The sequence below is a fragment of the Pectinophora gossypiella genome, chromosome 9 (assembly GCF_024362695.1).
Source record: "Pectinophora gossypiella chromosome 9, ilPecGoss1.1, whole genome shotgun sequence".
Classification (NCBI taxonomy): Eukaryota; Metazoa; Arthropoda; class Insecta; order Lepidoptera; family Gelechiidae; genus Pectinophora; species Pectinophora gossypiella.
The window spans coordinates 12,229,961-12,250,533 of record NC_065412.1 but is presented as its reverse complement, the minus strand read 5'-3'; the positions used below and the strand labels follow the sequence as shown (position 1 = coordinate 12,250,533).

Below are 20,573 nucleotides of genomic sequence, written 5' to 3'. Positions count from 1 at the left end.
CTCCTGCTACCGCGGTTCCAAATAGTACCACCGTTATCACTCCTACCCACCCCCGGCCTCCCACCAGCGGGTCTCACCGGGGAGGGAGTGATAACGTGTGCTCTGCTAGGCGGACCGCTTGGCTTCGCACCGAGCCAGCCCAACGGGGTGAGCAGCCAAGTATGGCTCCCCCAACAGCCGGCGTAACGAAGCGCCGAGCGCGCACTTTCGTGCGCAGCCGCGCCGTCACGACGCCGATCGCCGCCACCGTACCGCCGCCTCCGCCGCGCCTTATTGATACGGGCCTTCGACTGTCCCCGTTCCCGCTGCCACTGCCCCGACTTCCGAGGACAGGGGCCGCGGAAAAGAGGACCACGACGCCGCCTGAGCGCCGTCCACCGCAGCCCGTGGTGAGGAACACGCCGCCCGCAGCACTCTCCATGCCCCTGTTGGACATGGAGACAACACCGCCGCGCCAATACGCGGCCACAAATCCATTTTCGCCGCTCTCCACGCCCCAGCCGGTCATGGAGACAACACCGCCGCGCTCTTACGCGGCGGTGTTAAACACGAATCCCGAGTCGCCGCCGCACGCGCCTCCGCGCCCGTCGCTCCGGACGGCGCCTACACCATCGCCGAAGCCCGTGAGACTCCAGCCACCGCTCGCACCCGCGAGCAAAAAGATCCCGCCCATCGTGGTCGACCGGCTGCCTGACTGGCCCCACCACCTCCGCAAGCTGCGGGAGTTGCTGGGCCACATCCCCAACGCGCGCCCGTACGGGAAGGGCGTTCGCTTCCTGGCGAGGACCGAGGAAGAGTTCCGGCTCTACCAGCGGTACCTCACCACCCTGGAGAGAGCCACGGGACTCTCCTGGTTTGCGTACGCCCCACCGGCGGAGCGCTCACTGAAGCTGGCCATCCGTGGCCTACCCATGGATACCGACGTTGCTGAGTTGGAGGAGGAGCTGCGCGCCCGCGGCTTCGACCCACAGTTCATCCGCCCCATCCAGGCTCGCGAGGGAAGAACAGGCTGCCTCTTCTTCGCGGAGATCCGTAGGACGCTGGGATTCCAGCGTGTCTATGAGATCTCCGAGCTCCTCTGCATGCCCGGCGTCAAGGTCGAGGCGTGGGGGGGACGAAGAGGAGCAGCGCAGTGCCACCGCTGCCAGCAGTTCCGGCATAGCAGCCATAACTGCCACCGCCCTGCCGCCTGTGTCCGTTGTGGTGAAAACCATACGGCCAAGGAGTGCCTGCGCCCCCGGGAAGTTCCGGCAACCTGCGTGAACTGCGGGGGAACACACCCGGCGAACAGCTCTTCCTGCCCGGTCAAGTTACGCGAGCTGCGTAACACCAAGGCGGGTGCGGCGCCCATGACCGGCGCAAGAAGAGCCGCTCCACCAGCAGCCTCCACTGTGGACCCCAACATCGAACCGACCGCGCGGAGCTCGCTTATGGCCGCGGCGAACGGCCCAGCCGGGCCCAAGCCGCAGAGACCTAAGCGCATCCGCAAGAGGGCAAAACCGGCCCCCACTGCCACCACCATCGTCGAGCAGCAGCCAGCGCCAACTCCGACGCCGAACCAAGCGGTCGCCGCCCCTACCAAGGGGAAGAAGGCGAAGCCCCGCGCGGAGATACCACCGGCCCCCTCCAGTGAGAAGCTGGAAGTACTGGAGCAGACTATCCAGCTGCTCCACAACGTACTGGCCGCCATACGTTCCCAGACTGACCCTGTGCCCATCATCGTGGGAGGCCTGGCATCACTGCTGGGCCAACTCACCGGTGGGCACTGACCACTTTCATCGGACTGGACCGGGGCTGCCCACATCCACTACTCCCGTCGAGTAGTTAGGATCGTGGCCACCCCCCGGGGGATAAGTTGACGCTTCCAGTGGCAGTGGAAGCAGTCCTCTCCCCCCCTCCAGCCGACTCGACACCAGCTGCCCCGGCGACGGAGCAGCTTCACCGGATTGACACCACCGCCAGCTGACGGGCGCTCACTGGGCCTCCCCCAACGGGGAACCACCCGGTGGGCTCGACCTCGCTGGCGGCACCTCGGACAAGACTCATCATCGGGCTCACGGAGGGGCGATCATCGCCCGCCGTGTCCCACCCACGTGCCACGCCCGTTTCTGCGGGCGGCGACTGAGGCCACGTCAAGGGGGCATAGCCCCGAGGACGTCTCCCCGCCGCGGGCTTCGCCCGCGACGAGAAGAAGCAACCTTTTTTTTTTGTACCATTTGTAAGAAATACACGCTAATAAGACATTGCGGTTGTATTATTTTTGGGATCAGCTTGTTCATTGGTCCTTCGGAGTCGGAAGTATACGGCCCATAGGATTTTTTGACGGCTTGTGTCCACACGGCGGCGCCGACACAGTGACGGTTTGTTGCTGATGGTGTCTTCATCCCTGGCGGGAAGGAGCTGAGGAAGCAAACTACAGGAGGACCAGCATCATCAACCGAGGATCACCAGTGCGCTGAAGTGGACATTGGATGCGGTATCAAAGTGACAACTTTTATTAGTGTGAGTGAGTGACATAAAACTGTGAGTACATTTTACCTTTTATAACGTAGTGAATCAATCAAGAAATAACTTAGTGCAATTTATCGTAAAATTTGGAACTTAGAAAAAATTCAGTTAACTTTGCATGGACTTAGAATAATTTACAAAAAAACGACGAGACGGGGAATCCATGCCCGATTTTACATAGACTGTGAACGTTCTTCAAACACTTAGAAAATTTGGATGATAAAATTTGTGGACTTGTAATATTTTTCAATACTGAAAGTTTACTTACTCCGGAACTTGTGTGCTGTGGTGTGAAACAAACGATTCTTATAGAAAACATATTTTTTAAACATAACTAAGATGGAGTCACGTATCTGTGTTCAAAGCGACCTATTTGACAGAATAAAAAAGGCTAGATCAAACTTTAAAAAATCACCGAAAGAGCGACTAATTTCACAGTCGTATCTTAAGACGAGATTAGAGACTTTGAACGAACTATGGAGCCAATTTACTTTAACACACACCCAACTTGTACAGGATTCGGATAGAGAGGAACTAAAGGCTTCCGAGTATATGACGTCTGATGCTTACCAAAACTGTGAGGAGTTATACACGGATTACAAATATGAGCTGAGGGAAAGAATTGCTGTTCTTGAAGGAAAAGCGGATGGCTGTAAACAAAAACAGTCTGGTCAGAGTGTCACTGCGAAAGAACAGAGTTTGAAGTTGCCCAAAATATCCATACCTTCGTTCTCAGGAAAGTACGCCGAATGGACAAGTTTCAAAGACCTATTTGTATCTTTAGTGGACAATAACAAGGCACTAGAGGACGTACAAAAGTTACACTATTTAAAGAGCCTTCTGACTGGTGAAGCCGAACAACTTTTGCGTCATATACCAATTACAAATGAAAATTATGAACAGTGTTGGAAACAATTAAAAGAGAGATATGACAATAAACGTTACCTGTCAAACTGTATTTTGAAGAAGTTCATGAGTCAGAAAAACATTACAGTAGAGTCTGCAGCAGCACTAAGAGAACTATTGGACAACACAAACGAATGTCTTCATGCGTTAAATAATCTAGGCATAGATGTAAGCACATGGGATGTAATCGTAATTTATATTCTTTGTTTAAAGTTGGACAATGAATCTAGGAAGCAATGGGAATTAAAAATCAGTGAGTCTACTAATGACTTACCCACACTTAAGACATTCAAAACTTTTTTGAATGTAAGATCTCGCGCCCTAGAATTCATGGATCCAAAGCTGTCAAGAAACACTGTACCTCAAAAACAAAATGTTACTCAAATGAATCCAAAAGTTCATCATGCCACCACTACATTAACTTGTGTTTATTGTACCGAAAACCATCGTCTGTTCAATTGTAAAAAGTTTGCGAAAGACGATACTGATGTTCGACGTAATTTCGTGCAATCCAACAATTTATGTTTCAATTGTTTAACTCTTGGTCACTCTGCTTTTTCATGCCGTCAATCCACTAGGTGTCGTATATGCAAAAAGAAACATCACTCACTGCTGCACCCCAAAAACGAAGTTCACTCAACTGATTCTTCTGCGTCAGCTGAGAACGGTGTTGTAGTAGCAACATCGTCAGTGTCAGACACACCGCAAGAAGCTACAAACCAAGTCACAACTTGTTTTGCAACTACAAGCGAGCAAGTATTACTCGCTACAGCATTAGTTAATGCTAAAGACAAAACGAATAGTTTTGTTACTCTGAGATGCTTGGTCGATCAGGGATCTCAAGCATCACTCATCACGGAATCTGCCGTACAACTTCTCGGGCTAAAGAAAGTACAACACAAAAGTTGTATCATGGGATTGGGAAGTGAACAGGATCACTCTATTGCCTCCAAAGCGAGGGTTTCTCTTCAGATCCAGTCACTTCACGATAACTTTAGTTGTAGCATTCAAGCATTTGTGCTGCCCAAACTCACCTCAGTTCTCCCTGAAAAAAGGGTCGTGATTGAGTTATGGTCCGAGTTTGCAGATATTACTTTGGCAGATCCGTCGTTTGGGAATCCAAATAAAATTGATTTGCTCCTTGGAGCAGACGTATACGGCCAGATTTTAATGGAAGGCATAATCAAGGGTCCACCCGGTGCACCAGTTGCCCAAAATACCAAACTGGGTTGGATTCTATCTGGACCTATACAAACATCCAAGTCGTCAGCCAGTACCATTAGGTGCAATCACGTTCACTACAGCAATGACAACGATTTCCTGAAGAAGTTTTGGGAGTTGGAGTCAGATCCAGTAGTTGCTGATGCTAAACCTGCATTCAGTGAAGAAGAAGAAAGATGTGAACAGATATTCACAGCAACTACCAAAAGAGACAGAGCTGGGCGCTATATTGTTAGTTTACCATTCAAAACCGAAGATCCTCGTTGTAAAGATGGCGATACAAAGGCTATAGCCCAAAAAAGATTTCATCAGCTTGAGAAGAGATTCGCCAACGATAGTAATCTGAAACAACAGTACACGAATGTTATAAACGAATACCTCGAATTGGGACACATGGAGATCATACCCGAAAATCAGCGTAATAAACCAGAAGTTGTTTACTTACCTCACCATCCTGTAGTTCGGGAGGACAAAGATACCACCAAACTCCGTGTTGTCTTCGATGCTTCGTCGCGTGGGTCCAATGGCGTGTCGTTGAACGACGACTTATTGGTTGGTCCAACTCTTCAAAATGATCTACGTCATATCATCATGCGTTGGCGTGATTATCCTATCTGCTTAGTAGCAGATATCGTCAAGATGTATCGACAGATACTTGTAGATCACAAAGACGTCGACTTCCAACGCCTTCTGTGGCGTAAACATCCCAATGAAGAAATTCAACATCTAAGATTATTGCGGGTTACCTTCGGCACAGCTTCGGCGCCATACTTGGCAGTTCGAAGTCTACATCAACTGGCATATGACGATGGTAAAGATTACCCGTTGGCTACTGAAAGAGTTCTAAAGGAATTCTACATGGATGATCTAATGACGGGTTGCAAATCTGTAGAAGAAGGAAGACAAATTTATACAGAACTGACAGAATTACTGAAGGGAGGAGGATTAGAACTTCAAAAATGGAGTAGTAATAATGAGGAATTATTAAAAGAAATAAACATGGAAGATCAAACAATCAAAGGGAAACTAAAACTAGATACGGTGATGAAAATACTGGGACTTACCTGGAACCGACGAACCGACGAGTTTGAGTACGCAGTGCAGCTTCCACCCCTGAAGACACCTGTAACTAAAAGAAGAGTGTTATCGGATATATCACGGTTGTTTGATCCTCTTGGATGGTTAGCGCCAGTAATAATCTCAGCCAAGATTTTTATACAGAAATTGTGGCTATCGGGAATTGAGTGGGATGATGAGCTTCCACCTCAATTACTGAAGGACTGGTTAACTTACCGCAATAACTTGAATCAACTTACCACCTTTAGACTCCCACGATGGATCCATACTAGCGACGATGATGTTGTTCGCGAACTGCACGGTTTTAGCGATGCATCTAATGATGCCTATGCTGCGGTTGTCTTTTTACGAGTTGTAGATAATTATGGCCACGTACATGTCACACTGATCACTTCGAAAACCAAAGTGGCCCCAATTAAGCAAATATCGATTCCAAGATTGGAATTGTGTGGAGCAGTCCTGTTAACGCGATTGCTAATTGAAGTTGCCAAGGTAATGGGATTGGATAAATCACAAGCTCGCGCTTGGACGGACTCGTCTGTAGTTCTTGCCTGGCTGAACAGTCGACCCAACAGATGGAAGACTTATGTTGCAAACCGTGTGTCTGAAATTGTAACATCATTAGATCCTGGACAGTGGTCACATGTATCGACAAAAGATAATCCTGCAGATTGCGCGTCTCGTGGGTCAAAGGATCTTGAAGGTGAAACACTATGGAGAGAAGGTCCATCCTGGCTGAAAGAAAAGGAAATCAAGTATAAAAAGGGAGTTGTGAAAGAAACACAATTGGAAGCAAAGGAAAGTAAGGTTTGTTTAGCAAATACTTACACCAGTGAAGATAAAAATTCACTTGAAGAGCTCGTAGAAAGGTGCTCATCATTTAGAAAACTCATCCGTGTTGTGGCTCTCTGCAAAAGATTTGGAAAATTAATTAGAAAAGAAAAGGTTAGTCCTTGGGTAGAAAGTTTAGAAATTCAAGAAAGTTTAAAGATATGTATAAAGATAAATCAAAATAAATACTTCCACGAAGAGCTGCAAAACCTGAAAGAAAAAAGAAACATTAGTAAAAAAAGTATACTTACCTCGTTGAATCCTTTCGTTGACGAAGACGGAATCTTGAGAGTCGGCGGCAGGCTGATGCATGCTCAAATCAGTGAAGAGATGAAGCATCCCGTAGTTATCCCGAAGAAATCTCATTTCACTGATTTGCTTGTCGCTAACGCTCATGAAAGGACTTTGCATGGCGGTCCCCAGTTGATGCTTAACTATTTACGTACCAAGTTTTGGATAGTTGGAGCGAAACAGTTGGTCAAAACTTATGTTAAGAAATGCATCCACTGTATTCGTTATTCTGCTCGCGTTAAGCATCAGCTCATGGGACAACTGCCATCATCAAGAGTTACTGTTTGTCGACCTTTCTTCAAGAGTGGGGTTGACTATGCAGGACCCATCCAGATTAGAACTTCCAAAGGACGAGGTAACCGCTCTTATAAAGGATATATATGCCTCTTCATATGTATGACCACGCGTGCCATTCACCTGGAGCTTGTAAGCGACTTAACAGTGCAAGGCTTCATGGCCGCCTTTAGACGTTTTGTTGCTCGCCGTGGTCACTGTGCAGAGCTATGGAGCGACAATGGCACAAACTTTGTGGGTTCTGCACGCGAATTAAAATCGCTGTTCAATAAAGAGAAGTCGAGTTTGGCCACGGAGATTGCCTCAATACTCGCCAATAACCACACCAACTGGCATTTCATTCCGCCCCGTGCTCCAAACTTTGGAGGACTATGGGAAGCCGGGGTGAAATCCACCAAATATCACCTCAAGCGTGTAATCGGCAATTCCACCTTGACCTTCGAGGAACTGACAACCCTTTTGTCTCAAATTGAGGCTTGCCTTAACTCGAGACCGATGTCCAAAATGAGTGAAACGCCAGGTGATCCGGCTCCACTCACACCAGGCCATTTTCTAGTTGGAGAACCTCTGGTGGTGGCGCCAGATGTTAGTTATCAGGACTCTAATATTAGTAGTCTCCGAAGGTGGCAACTTACCCAGAGAATGACACAGGACTTTTGGCGACGCTGGTCGCGTGAATACTTAACCCAATTTCACCATCGCTACAAATGGAATCATAAAAGCCCTGATGAACCACAAATAGGAGATGTAGTGTTAGTCATGGAAGATGATTTGCCGCCTTCTAAGTGGTTGTACGGAATAATAATTGAGAAACATGCTGGATTGGACGGAATTACGCGAGTAGTTTCTCTGAGAAGCAAGGGGCACCTTTTTAAACGACCCGTTTCAAAACTGTGCTTTTTGCCTGTCACTTGATAGTTCTTATTTTTTATCTTTATCTAGTTACCTAAGTGTTGGATGCAACTAAATGTTTTAACATTGTTTTATATTATTGGAATTGTTTTATGTTTGTTTTTAGAATTAGTGAAAAATTCACTATTTTACGTTCTGTTTTATTTAGTGATAACATTGTCCACATTGTTAGTAAAGTCTATATATTTTTTATTTAAGAAGGTCATTATCTTTCTCACCAAGTAATTAGTGACTCTGTTGTTTTCATGTTTTAAAATTTTTTCATGGTGGGCGGAATTAAGGAAAATTTATGATTTGTCCTTGGTGGGCGGAATGTTTAACCGCATCATACGCGTATACGCGGTGCAATGTATTGTTTTTATTGTTTTTAAAATCCGCTAGATGTCGCTGTACCGATTACTACATTTTCTGCATCGCGGTGTCAAGATTTACCGGCAATATTATGACCTTCCGTTTCCATTGTTTTTTTTTTGTACCATTTGTAAGAAATACACGCTAATAAGACATTGCGGTTGTATTATTTTTGGGATCAGCTTGTTCAGAAGTATACGCGGCAGTGTTGCCGATCTGTGGGGAATTCCCCAAACTGCGGGGAAAGCAAAGCTGATTGGGGAATGTGTGGGGAGAGCTTCAATTCGGGGAAAATGCGGGGATTTTAAGTATGAACACAAATACGCGATATTTAACATCAAATTTCTGCTAGTCTTGATTGATTTCCCTGATAGCCTTTTATTCCGTAAGTTGACGTCAGAATAATGGTCAAGTTGCCGTCCAACTACTGCCGTATTTTGACGTCAAGTTTACAGCAGAATCTGGAGAGTAAAATTTGACGGAAACTTGCGGTGAATTTAACGTTAAGTATTATCTATTATCGCCGCCTAGTGGCAGAAATAAAAATCACATGGAATATGTCGCGACCTACCGGCAGAATTTAGCTTTCAAGTAGCTCTACCTAGCGGGAAAAAATACATTTTTTAATTTCTGTAAAAAATAAAAAAATGATGGTATTTGCTCTTCAACGTAACGAAAAATATAATTAGAAAATATAGATATTAAAAAGAACTTTACAGTGAATGTGACACTAGTGATATCTGACATACGTCAGAAATGCATTCTCACAGAGACCGAACTTTACCTACATTTTTGGTTGTTTTATTTCTGTGGGGAATATGTGGGGAATTATCATTTTTCTTTCCCCAAACGTGGGGAATTTCGACAATGCGTTTGGGGATTTTAGCAAATTACTGTCGGCAACACTGATACGCGGTTTCCATGTCTTTATTACATGATTACATACTGTAATCAATCTCTGAAACTCACAGTGGCGCGACTGGAGAGAAACCGGGCCCCTTATGATATTCATTTTCTTTTACTACTTTGATGTGATTTATTCTTGTACACGTGAAATAGATTTTGTAGATTTTATTGATATAATTAGAAATTGATTTATTGAGGACAGAAGAGGCAAAATGATTGAAAACTTGATAAGACACAACAAGTTTATTAAATCATTATCACTTACATCAGTAAATAGTAACCGGGACGAACGGCTTAACGTGCCTTCCGAAGCGCGGATCATCTTACTTTCCTAACCAAACTAGGGATCACAAAGTGTTTTCTGTATCGGGATTCGAACCCGGGTGTATGGGACATACCTAATAGTCTACCATTTATGGTCAGTCACATCTCTAGCGCGAGCAAGCCAACGCGTCTCAATGTTTGGATCTTGTAATTTAATTAATATCCTAAGTAATACAGTTCATTCAATTGTTTGTGTGGGGTTTTATTTAAATTACCAGCGCTCCCTACACCGGGGCCTCCGGATCGTGAGTCCAACGCTCAACCACTGGACTCCAGAGGCCGTTATCGCCATAACACAGGCATATTCTAAAAGGTATGCATTATCGTATAAATATTGGTATAAAATGCATCGCCGCCGCGTCGTGTGTCCTCCAATGCGGTTTGCATATAAATCTCGCGTCGAGACGCTTGCGGAGTACCGGATGAGGGTCCTTAGAGCTCCCCATTTATTCAAAATGGCATTCGAGGCAAATATTTGTTGAGTAAAGAGAAAAACGCTTGCGACGTCGTGACAGATTACTTTATTTATGAGTCGCAATCACATCAAAACTCATTAATGTTTCACTCCTGTTCTCCGCCTCCGAATAGTATTGACAGACTGTAAAAAATATAAATACAAAATAGAAATAATTGAAATCACTTACCAATATTCTTTCGTGGTTGAATACAGCAAGCAAGGCAGTCCCAGCAGCATGCCACTGATCCAGATGGCTGCTATGGTGATGAGGGAGCTCGTCTTCGACATTCTTGGCTGCAGTGGCCTTACTATGGCCTGGTACCTGGTGCAAAAGATATCATCTATGATTTATAAATATAAATTTATCCAAACCGGTTTAGCCGTTCTCGAGTTTTAAAAAAAATATTTGATTGGAAGTTTACGGGGTCATCTACTTATGTAATAAATATTATAACCTCGTAAGGTCCGACTTCTAGACAATGATGTACACAATGATGTTTATGATATTATGAAGTAAAAATTTATTTTTATTGCTAAGTCATTGTAATTTGATAACAACTACTAGATAACTACTACTAGATAACAATAAATTATATCCCAATTCTGTTTTAAGACTTCTAGCAAAAAGCTAGAATAAGTTATCCTCTAGGGAAGGCAAGTGATTTGCCAAGGGAAATATACCAGAAAATCACTGAAACTATACTAAAATTAATTAATAAATCAAATCTAGATACAACTACGTCTCGTGTTAAAGTTGTATCTTTGATTGGTATCATTTCCCCAGCGTTTATCCCGTTTTGATCTGGGGTCAAAGTTCTTTTTTTGACGTGACTCTGTAGATTTGCCGCTTGTGGCATTAATTACTTGGTCGGACAAATGGGGACCGCTGAGGGCTCTCACCTAGTAAAAGTTACAGTACTGATCTACCATATTATGAGGAAAGTAGTCAAATTACTGGTCAGGTCTTTTGTGTCAGACAATATTTTTTCTCTTTTCCTTGCGGCACGACAACCGCAACACGCGGCGCGAATGGTATCGAAGGATTTGACCAATGGGCGTACGACGTCTATCCACGTAGATAGCATTCGCTGCGTCGATTGGTCGAAACCCTCTACAAAATTCGCGCCGCACACGGCGCAGTCGTCGTGCAGGGCACATAATTTCCAAACCAACGTTCGTAATATGACTTTAATTTATGACTCACATATTCATCGGGAACTATTAATGCCATCGAAATTAGGATTTTGTATAGAGGTCAATGTCCGAAACTGACCTGTCGAAAGAGATCCCCGTGAGAGTGAACACGCTGGCTGCCACCGTTACATTGGCCAAGAAGTTGCTCAGCTGACAGTACCACAAGCCGAAGATCCAGTCACTGCAACAAAATAGGTAGATATATAGAGTGTTAGTGACATCGTAACGAAAAAATATTAGAACGTATACTTCATTGTACTAAAATTGTCGTATTTTTTTATTATTTATTTATTGAAAGCGATAGCAACAGCTTATTCTATATCAGATTTACAAATGGTAAAAAACATGTTGCAAGCCAATTACTACTTTCCACGGTTTACATTTAATACAATTGAGGCAATGTAGGTACGCATACATAGGTTCTTAAAAGGGTTTACATCATAAAGACTAGAAAAGAGTAACTACTTAGAAGCTAGATATAATTGTGACAACAAAAGAAGAGGAGAAAAAAACTTCGTTTAATAATTAAGATTTCGAGATTTGCTGCGCCGCATTGTAAATCGAATGCGAATAGTCGCAAGATGTACGATGATTATTCGCGTTCTTCGATTTACATTGATGGCTTTTAACAATTTTCTATTTTTATTTTTGCATTTTAAAGTGTTCTATGCAGCTTAAATCAATGGGGCTGAAAATAATTAAAAACCACATTTTTTATGAATTTTCAGGAAAATACACTTAATAAGTATCAACTCAGAATCATGGTCTGAATCATACCCAAAATGTCTTTACGGTCTCACTAACAATCTATATTTATATAATGTTCAATTATTATGAAGATCGAGATATTTGGAAATCTCTTATTCGAGCCTTACATGACAATAGGTTTAGAAGAAGAAAATAATTCATCATCTCGCTAGTATTATCCTAACCTAACCTGGATATATCATGTGTAATGTAGATACTGACATTATGGTCTGACAAATTACACTCTATTAAATGAACCTAATGAGTTTATGTACATATATAAAATCCCATTTCCCTCCAGGGTAAGCAGAGACTATGGACTTCCATTTGCTTCCATCCTGACACACTTCTCTTGTTTCCGCCACATTCATGAATTGTTTCATACTCGCACGCCGGTTCAGAGTAAGTCGTACTAAACTCTTTCTTAGGACATGTCCAATTTGGTCAATGTACTTCCTTCTAGGTCATCCTCTGCCAGCACTACCATCAATCTTCACTTTATACGCCGCTTTCAATAAACCTCGCCTTCGCTTCTTCGTTTCTTTGGTTATTTTTTCTTTCTATTTCACTAACCATTTAGTAAAGTATTAGTGTAATGAGTAAGTACATTAATAAGAAAAAACCAGGCAGTAAATCCTTATTCGACACAAAAGTTTTAAATTGACTATAATTCCGTTCCATTCCAGCTCACTGAAAATTACCCCTAATTAGTTTTAAATTAACTTACACCTACGAACAGTGCAGAAAAGTTTAAAACTAGGGACAGTGTCAGCGTGTCGGTAGCTATTTTATCAAAAGAGGAAACAGAAAATTGGTAATATTTTTAACCAGCTAGAAGTTGGTAAATGAATGAATACAAAGCAACTCTCACGCAACGACACGTGGTTGGCGGTGAAGCGGTTTGTAGGTTTCATTTTTTATGACTTACTCATTGTAGATTTACTAAATGTCATTAACTACTTGACCGGAGTTTGAAGGTCGCATTGACTTGCATGTTATTTAATCCACTGAATTTGACACGAACACTGATCTTCAGAGCGGACAAGCAATGCTCATACTAAGTCCGCCGCTCTGCGCGGGACACCGCATACGACAAACTGCTTTACCGCGCGGATTACTGTGAGTTACGGTATGTATGGTACGTATACTTTTGTAGGCTCTGCGCGGCAACCGCACTGCGCGCGGCGCGAATTATATCGAGGCCTTCGACCAATAGCCGTTTGATGTCCATCTGCGTAGATACGAGTAGCATTCGCGTCGTTTATTGGTCGAAGCGCTCGATATAATTCGCGCCACGCGCGACGCGGTTGTAAACTATCCGAGTGACGAGTGCTAATGTGCGGTGAAATCCGCGATAAAAAGCCTTGTTGCGCGGTTCACCAGCACCACTACAAAATGAGCTTTACCGCGTTCGCGTCCAACGTTACGCGGCGTCGTATGAGAATAAAAATAAATAAAAATAGCTTTTTAAACATTGTCAAGGTCAAAAAGGCCTTTTAACCCCCTGAAATCTCGTAATTAAAAATTTGAGTGAGTTGAGTTGAGTTTATTCACCCTCTATTTTCGGAACGCAATCAACGATTTGACATTTATTAATATTGCGCACTTGCTTTTATATGCGCAAATGTCAAATTCTAATATTGCTTATAAAATTAAATGGCCTTTGTAACCCTTCCAGATCTGAGTTATTAAATTTACTGGCAGTAAAAAAAGAGGATTTGATCAGCTGTTTATCATCCCAAAATGGCATAGCTGCTTTATTCCGCTATGTGTTTATCATCCTGAATATGTACTTAGGGTTTGGTAGCGGCAGTGGTATGCCAAGAACGTAGCAAGTGGAATTACGGTGTCAAATTCAAAACAACAAAATGAGATAGACTTTGCATTGTTTGAAATCACTATCTTAATTAGTATCTCCTGATCCCTTTCCTAAAATAGGAGGTTAATAAACTCAATGTACAACGATGACAATGAGCAAACGTTTAATTACGAAATCTCAATAAAATAACCACAAATGCGTAGGTTATTATTACATATTTTATGCCTCCACGTACTGTACTAGCCTACCTAGATACTAATCTAATCTAGCCTACAAAATCCCACTGCTGGGCTACGTAGATACAGGCGTTTATATTTTGTCTTATAATTAAAACATAAGAAATCATCACGCCGCGCGATGGTACAGCCATATCCTGAGACGCGAAGACTCCGTCAAGAAGGCCTTAAACATACCTGATCGACCGCGTGGAAGAGGCCGACCGCCTTCTACCTGGTGGTCAAATATGCAGAAAGAGATTCTATTGGAAAATCCGTACAGACACAAAGAGTACAGAGACAAGCCAGAACAGAGCTCTCTGGCGCAGACGTGTAAGGAGACCCGACCCCAGCTAAACTGCGAACAGGGGTGGACAAAGAAGAAGAAGAAACCATCACGCCGTATAGTATGTACAACCGCTCCACGCCAGTTATGTTTAAGTCATATTTAATGATATAATAATGTTCACAAACTTATTGCAGCTAAGTAGTTGCCTAGGATGCGAGACGTTTACCTTCCAAATGACTATATTCACTCAATATCTTTGAGTTTTAAGGATATTAATGGCCGTCAAATTGTACTGTACTATTATGTCTGTTGTAATATATCATCTGTGGTCATATACAATAAAGTATACAGGTGTTAGTAACATCGTAACAAAAGGGGATAACTTCAGAGTTATCCCCTAGAGATATCAAGTGGAATTTTCCGTCGCAAAAATATGAAATTGAACTAAAAAAAACGCAAAAAATAATTATGGTTTTTGCGACGGAAACTTCCACTTGTTATCAACTCAGAATCATGGTTTGAATCATCCCCCTCTGTATGCGTTACGGTGTCACTAACACCCTTTATTTGATTTGATTTGAAAGCACAGTCTAGTTCAAGCCTTTTCGATATGTAACCACAAAGAAAAAGCAATTCGCAACTGAAATAAAATATAAGTAAGTTTTATAACACCTTGGGGTCAACAAGAAACTGGAACTGTTACTAAGAACCTTAAAACTTTCGCACTAAAAAAGTTTACGCCGTATTTTTAATTCGCGTCAAACTTTACCACACTTCTGAGACAAATTACGCCGCTGAACACATCTTATAAAAAGAAAAAAATAATGTAGGTATGTAACAAAAAAAAAGTAATAAGAGTTTGTTCAGTTTCCCGACTACATTTTCCTTTGGGGTCGGAAACTAATAAAATTTCGCGCAATATATTACTCGTATCTAGACGATATCTGTTATCATATCATCTGAATTAGTTATCATATTATAGTTTTTTAAAGTGCTGATCACGAGATCACGTTTGCAAGTCCAAGAGCAGAACATACATACATACATAATTTCACGCCCATATCCCACCGGGGTGAGAAGAGACTATGGAATTCCATTTGCTTCAAGCCTGACACACTTCTCTTGCTTCCTTCACATTCATCAATCGTCACATACCCGCACCCCGATTGAGAGAAAGAACACTATCAATATAGTCAATATTCTTCTAGCAGTATAATATAGGTACATAGACTCTTTCTGTAATAGGTTAGTTTCCAACTAATCAAGTCAGTTACTTTTTACTAAACGTCAAAACACGAAATCACTGTGGAATTTGTCGCACTTATTATTATTTAATTAAGCAGACCCTAATCAGTCACGAATATAACAGCCTCTGTGGTCCAGTGATTGAGCGTTGGTCTCACGATCCGGAGGCCCCGGGTTCGAATCCCGGTGGGGACATATCACAAAAATCACTTTGTGATCCCTAGTTTGGTCAGGACATTACAGGCTAATCACTTGATTGTCCGTCAGTAAGATGATCCGTGCTTTCCGAAGCACGTAAAGCCGTTGGTCCCGGTTACTACTTACTGATGTAAGTATGTAGTCGTTACATGAGTCATGTCAGGGGCCTTTGGCGGCTCAATAATAACCCTGACACCAGGGTTGATGAGGTTGGTAATTCACCTCATAACCCACACGATAAGAAGATGATACGAATAAGCAACAGGGGGATTAAAATGGCCACATCGAAGCAATTCATCTAAGAAAGCAATATTGCTTTTGGACATTTGTTTGCATTGCGCACTTACTTTTACATGCGCAAATGTCAAATTGCAATATTGCTTGTTTAGATGAATTGCGTCGATGTGGCCATTTTAACCCCCCAGTTTTGTGTCTAAATTGGATCGCAATGAAGCAGACTGTGCAACTTTGTTGGAAGAAATCCACGGACTCAATAATAAAAAGAATATGAAGGGAGGATCTATCTTGTTTTATATAAATGATATTATAACGCATTAAGATACTTCATCAAACTGATAGGTACATTACCGTTAGTATGAAGAATGCACTAACCTCTATCATCAATCTTTGCCATTATCATAATATTTCACGTATATTATAGAACAAAGCGTGACAAAAGATGTTCTCCTTATCGCCTGACCAAATATAGGAAAATATGATATGGACTTTGCAAACACCCTCCGTGGTTTAGTGGTTAGAGCGTTGTGCTCACGATCTGGAGGTCCGGGTTCGATTCCCGAGTGGGACATTGTCGAAATCACATTCTGAGGCTGTCTTTTGTTTGGAAAGGACATTTCAGGCTGCTTCGGCACGTTAACGCCGATGAAAATGAAAATGAAATGAAAATGAAAATATTGTTTATTGTATCCGATAAAGGACTTAATTAGGTACATTCATTTAATTATAAATACAGAGATATATTCAAACTTAGACCCAAATAAATCCATCTCTTAAAAACTGAGCAGTGGTCCCCAAACTAGGCACAGCCTGTATCTTGGGGAACCAAATTACAATTAGGTTGCTGAGTTTGTACGAATAAGGTAAAATGAAATGAAGGTATACTAAAATTTAGGTTTACAAAGTTTCCCAAAATTATCACTAAAATTAACATATAACTTATATTAGCCAAATTAACTTAACTTAGTCAAAACTGCAACTATTACAATGAGGTAAAGCATTGTGAAAATAAGAATTGTGTGGTGTAACGATGTGTGGTGGATCATCAAAAGGGTAGTAGGGCCTCCGTTTGTTCATAATTTAGGTCAGAAAGATATTTTGTAATTAAAACACCAGCTTGTTGGACTGTAGCTGATTTCATAATGCACAGGTTCACAAATCTATAGATATGAGCAAAGGCGGAAAATCGTTTCGCGAAAACGGTTTTTAGTATAGGTGTAGGTAATGAGAAAACGCGTTTTGACAGCAGACGCGGGTAGTTTTCGTGTTTCAGAGTTGTTCTATGTACATTGAGACACATAGCCAATCCCGGCTATTAGCCGTAAAAACATTCTCCAACAACCCGCAGTGGATCAGCGTGGTGGAGTATGCTCACCCACACGCTCGCACACTCGGGAATGTGAGTTTCCTCACGATGTTTTTCTTCATCGATGAGCACGTGATAATCATTTAAGATCTAAAGATGGATTGAAAAACGATTTCTAAAATCATAATATAATCATCACTAAATGGGCAGCAATTATTGATCAGTATTTCAACCTAAAATACGCCGACAAAATACTAGTGACCGGCGATTCTGATGGACATGACTTCGAAAGCAAATTCTAAAATCGTTGGTTTTGGTCCGTGCTGGGATTCAAACCTACGACCTCACAGTGACAATCAAGCATTCTCGGCGGCGTTAACGGCGGCACAACGTAAATTATTTAATAAGCCTCTTAGCATTTAAAATGCCTGTCGGAATACTAAAATTTTACCAAGCAAAAGCAAACAAGTAGAGGGAAACGCGTTTAAGCTTTAAGATGCTTTAAATGTATACATATAAGAAGGAAATACGACTTATACACTTAAAATTGTATTTTTTAAGGCCAACCGGTCTATATTCACTCACTCATCATCTCCCTAGCGTTATCACATTTCTCACGGGGTCCTCTTACCTAACCTGAAGATTTAACAGATCCAGTTTTTACAGAAGCGACTGCTTGTCTGTTCTTCCAAACCGCGAAGGGATAACCAGCCCAATACAGGTTAGGTCACATACCTCTGAATCGCATTTATCGGGTATAAAGGTTTCCTCACGATGTTTTCCTTCACTGCCGAGCATATGATAATCTTTTATGATCCAAACATGAATTCGGAAAACTATTTCTAAAATCATAGATTTAGGCCCGTGCTGGATTCAAACCTGCGACAAACCTCGAACCTGAACCGAACCTCAACCCTCAGGTTCGAAGTGAGTGAATCATTTCGAACCTGAGTCAAGCGTTCTACCAACTGGGCTACGACGGCTCAACTATTTAGCTCACTGTGTTATTAATTGATCTCAAGTATAGTTTTCAATAAGAAGAGAAGTTACTTATAGTTTCCATTATGGATGGCGAAAATAGTATGCCATCAATAAGTACGAATAAACGTTAGACTGCTAGAGTTTATTCCGTTTTTATTGCCAATCTGACCCTTAATCTCAAAGGGATAACTGGCCCGATTAGAGGTTAGGCTACGAAACGATTACGAACGGGACTATGAAATTTCTTGCATCGCCTTATCTAAGGCGTTTCAAGAAATTCGTATATCCTTACGAGTTACACATTCCGAAGGGGTGCCAAGTAATACCTATTACAATTATATTATTATAATACATCCCTGACATATCATGTTGTGTCATATATCATTCAATACTCATGTGAGATCGTTGCCACGTTGGTCGATGAATGTTAATTTTCATTCATTATTCATCGAAGGGACAGTAATTAATATTATGGGTGTGACAGGAAAATGATGAAATATGGCTTTTAGGGCCTTTTTTTACCGTACATATTTGAATGTCCTTGCAACAATAATACCTATATTTACTAATGGATGCGGATCGAAACAAAATACTAAATGACCTATCTATCTAGGACACCATGGTGGCCAACCGTGGCCGCTGCCATAATAATAACATGCAGTTGCAGTTGTTGTGTGTATGTAATGTACCTGTCTGTCTGTGTCTGTGATGTCCGGAAGTAATAAATGTTTCTTTCTTTCTTTGTATAAACGAGTGTCTTGTTGGTTACGCTACCAATCTGTTGGTGTCCGTAGCTGGGCCAAAATGGTGTCCTAAAGAAATAGGGCCCTAAGAGCAACCAACCAAACGTATCTGTCACGAAACTAATGGTACATCTGTCGAACGTATTCAAAATTTGTATTGTTCAGTGTAGTATAAATATACAATAAAATATTCTTACAGTTTTATGCTCGCCTTTCATGGCCCAAGTCACTTACCTACGTTCCTCTTGTGCTCGGGTATTCTTATAAAACAAGACATTCAATTCTCCCCGTAACCTAAAATAGAACCATTCAATAAAGGCGGGCTTCTCTCTCCGGAGCCCCGTTTTACTCTACGCAAAGCACTGGCTTTCAAATTGACAGATTTTAGTCAAATATATATTTAGCAACACGTCTGTATTTGTAAACCACTTGTCGCCAGCTAGGTTTTAAACTATTGGCTATTGAGGGCGACCAAATAAATAAATAGTCTGTATATATTTTGTAAATATTATTAATTGTTTATTTTACTCGTCTATTCGAAGCACGCAGTGAGTCAAGCTGAGAATTAAAAAACATCAAAGGCTGTATACAATTTTGATTATAAATTAAAAATATATCTTGTTAGTTGCATTTTAGTCCTTAAAAACCTTAGAAGCGCTGTAATTACTAACTTTTAATTTATTCGTCGATAAAATTAAGGACAGGTCGAGTAGGGCTCTCTGTTCACTAATAAAAACCTAAAAATAATCCTAGATAACATAATTCTAATAAATATTAACGTTTGTTTTTCCACAAAGGTAAGGAAATACTTTAAAGTAATTGGCACAGGGATTTTCCGTAGCAGAAGGGCTAGGCCCAATGGTATGAGTTACGCCACACGCGCGACGCGATATATATCGCGGGGCTGGTTTATCTACATTGGCAGCTTACACTGCCCAGAGCAGAAAGTGATATAAGCTATCTCGTCTCTCTGGAAAATATGTTATACCTTCGAGAGAAATAACCACCCTAGCGAAATCTTAAAAGTACCAGTATCATACCAGATACTATGCATAGTATCTAGGTACTTTTACGATTTCGGTAAGGTGCTTTTACGCCCCTCGCAAATTCCCGGAACAAAACAGCAATTTGACTCCTAATGCACGTTCGTAGATGAAGGCAAAGATAACATAATTATGTAGCCCTTTATGAACAGACGTGTTGGGTGTACTTAATTGATAATTTAGACACAATTGTAATATAATGTACGTAGTATAAGTAAACAAAAATACCGACCACTTTCTCTCAGATGGTGGATTTTCCATCTCTACATGCTCGATGAGGGCTTGTATTGGGCTGATACATTATAAATCACATTAAATCGACTTGTCATCAACACGAAAGAAGAAGATGAGGGCTCTTCGAATAAGTAGTTATTGTTTTATTATATTTTACTTTTGTTTTGTGTAAAACTTCAGATTTTCAACAGTATAGCTCTTATAGTTTCGGAAAAAGTGGCTGTGACATACGGCCGGACAGACG

The 20,573-nt window shown here is 41.9% G+C and overlaps 1 protein-coding gene across 1 annotated transcript in view; it reads right to left on the bottom strand.

Annotated features, from left to right (window-relative positions):
- Positions 1-20,573, bottom strand: part of LOC126369819 (tachykinin-like peptides receptor 86C) — a gene marked incomplete at its 5' end in the record, with an annotated part of 100,577 nt that overhangs the window by 71,755 nt on the left and 8,249 nt on the right. The window contains 2 exons of the mRNA XM_050014383.1: positions 10,266-10,400; positions 11,352-11,453. Of these exons, the coding sequence (XP_049870340.1) occupies positions 10,266-10,400; positions 11,352-11,453 (237 nt within the window). The remainder of the gene's footprint in view (positions 1-10,265; positions 10,401-11,351; positions 11,454-20,573) is intronic.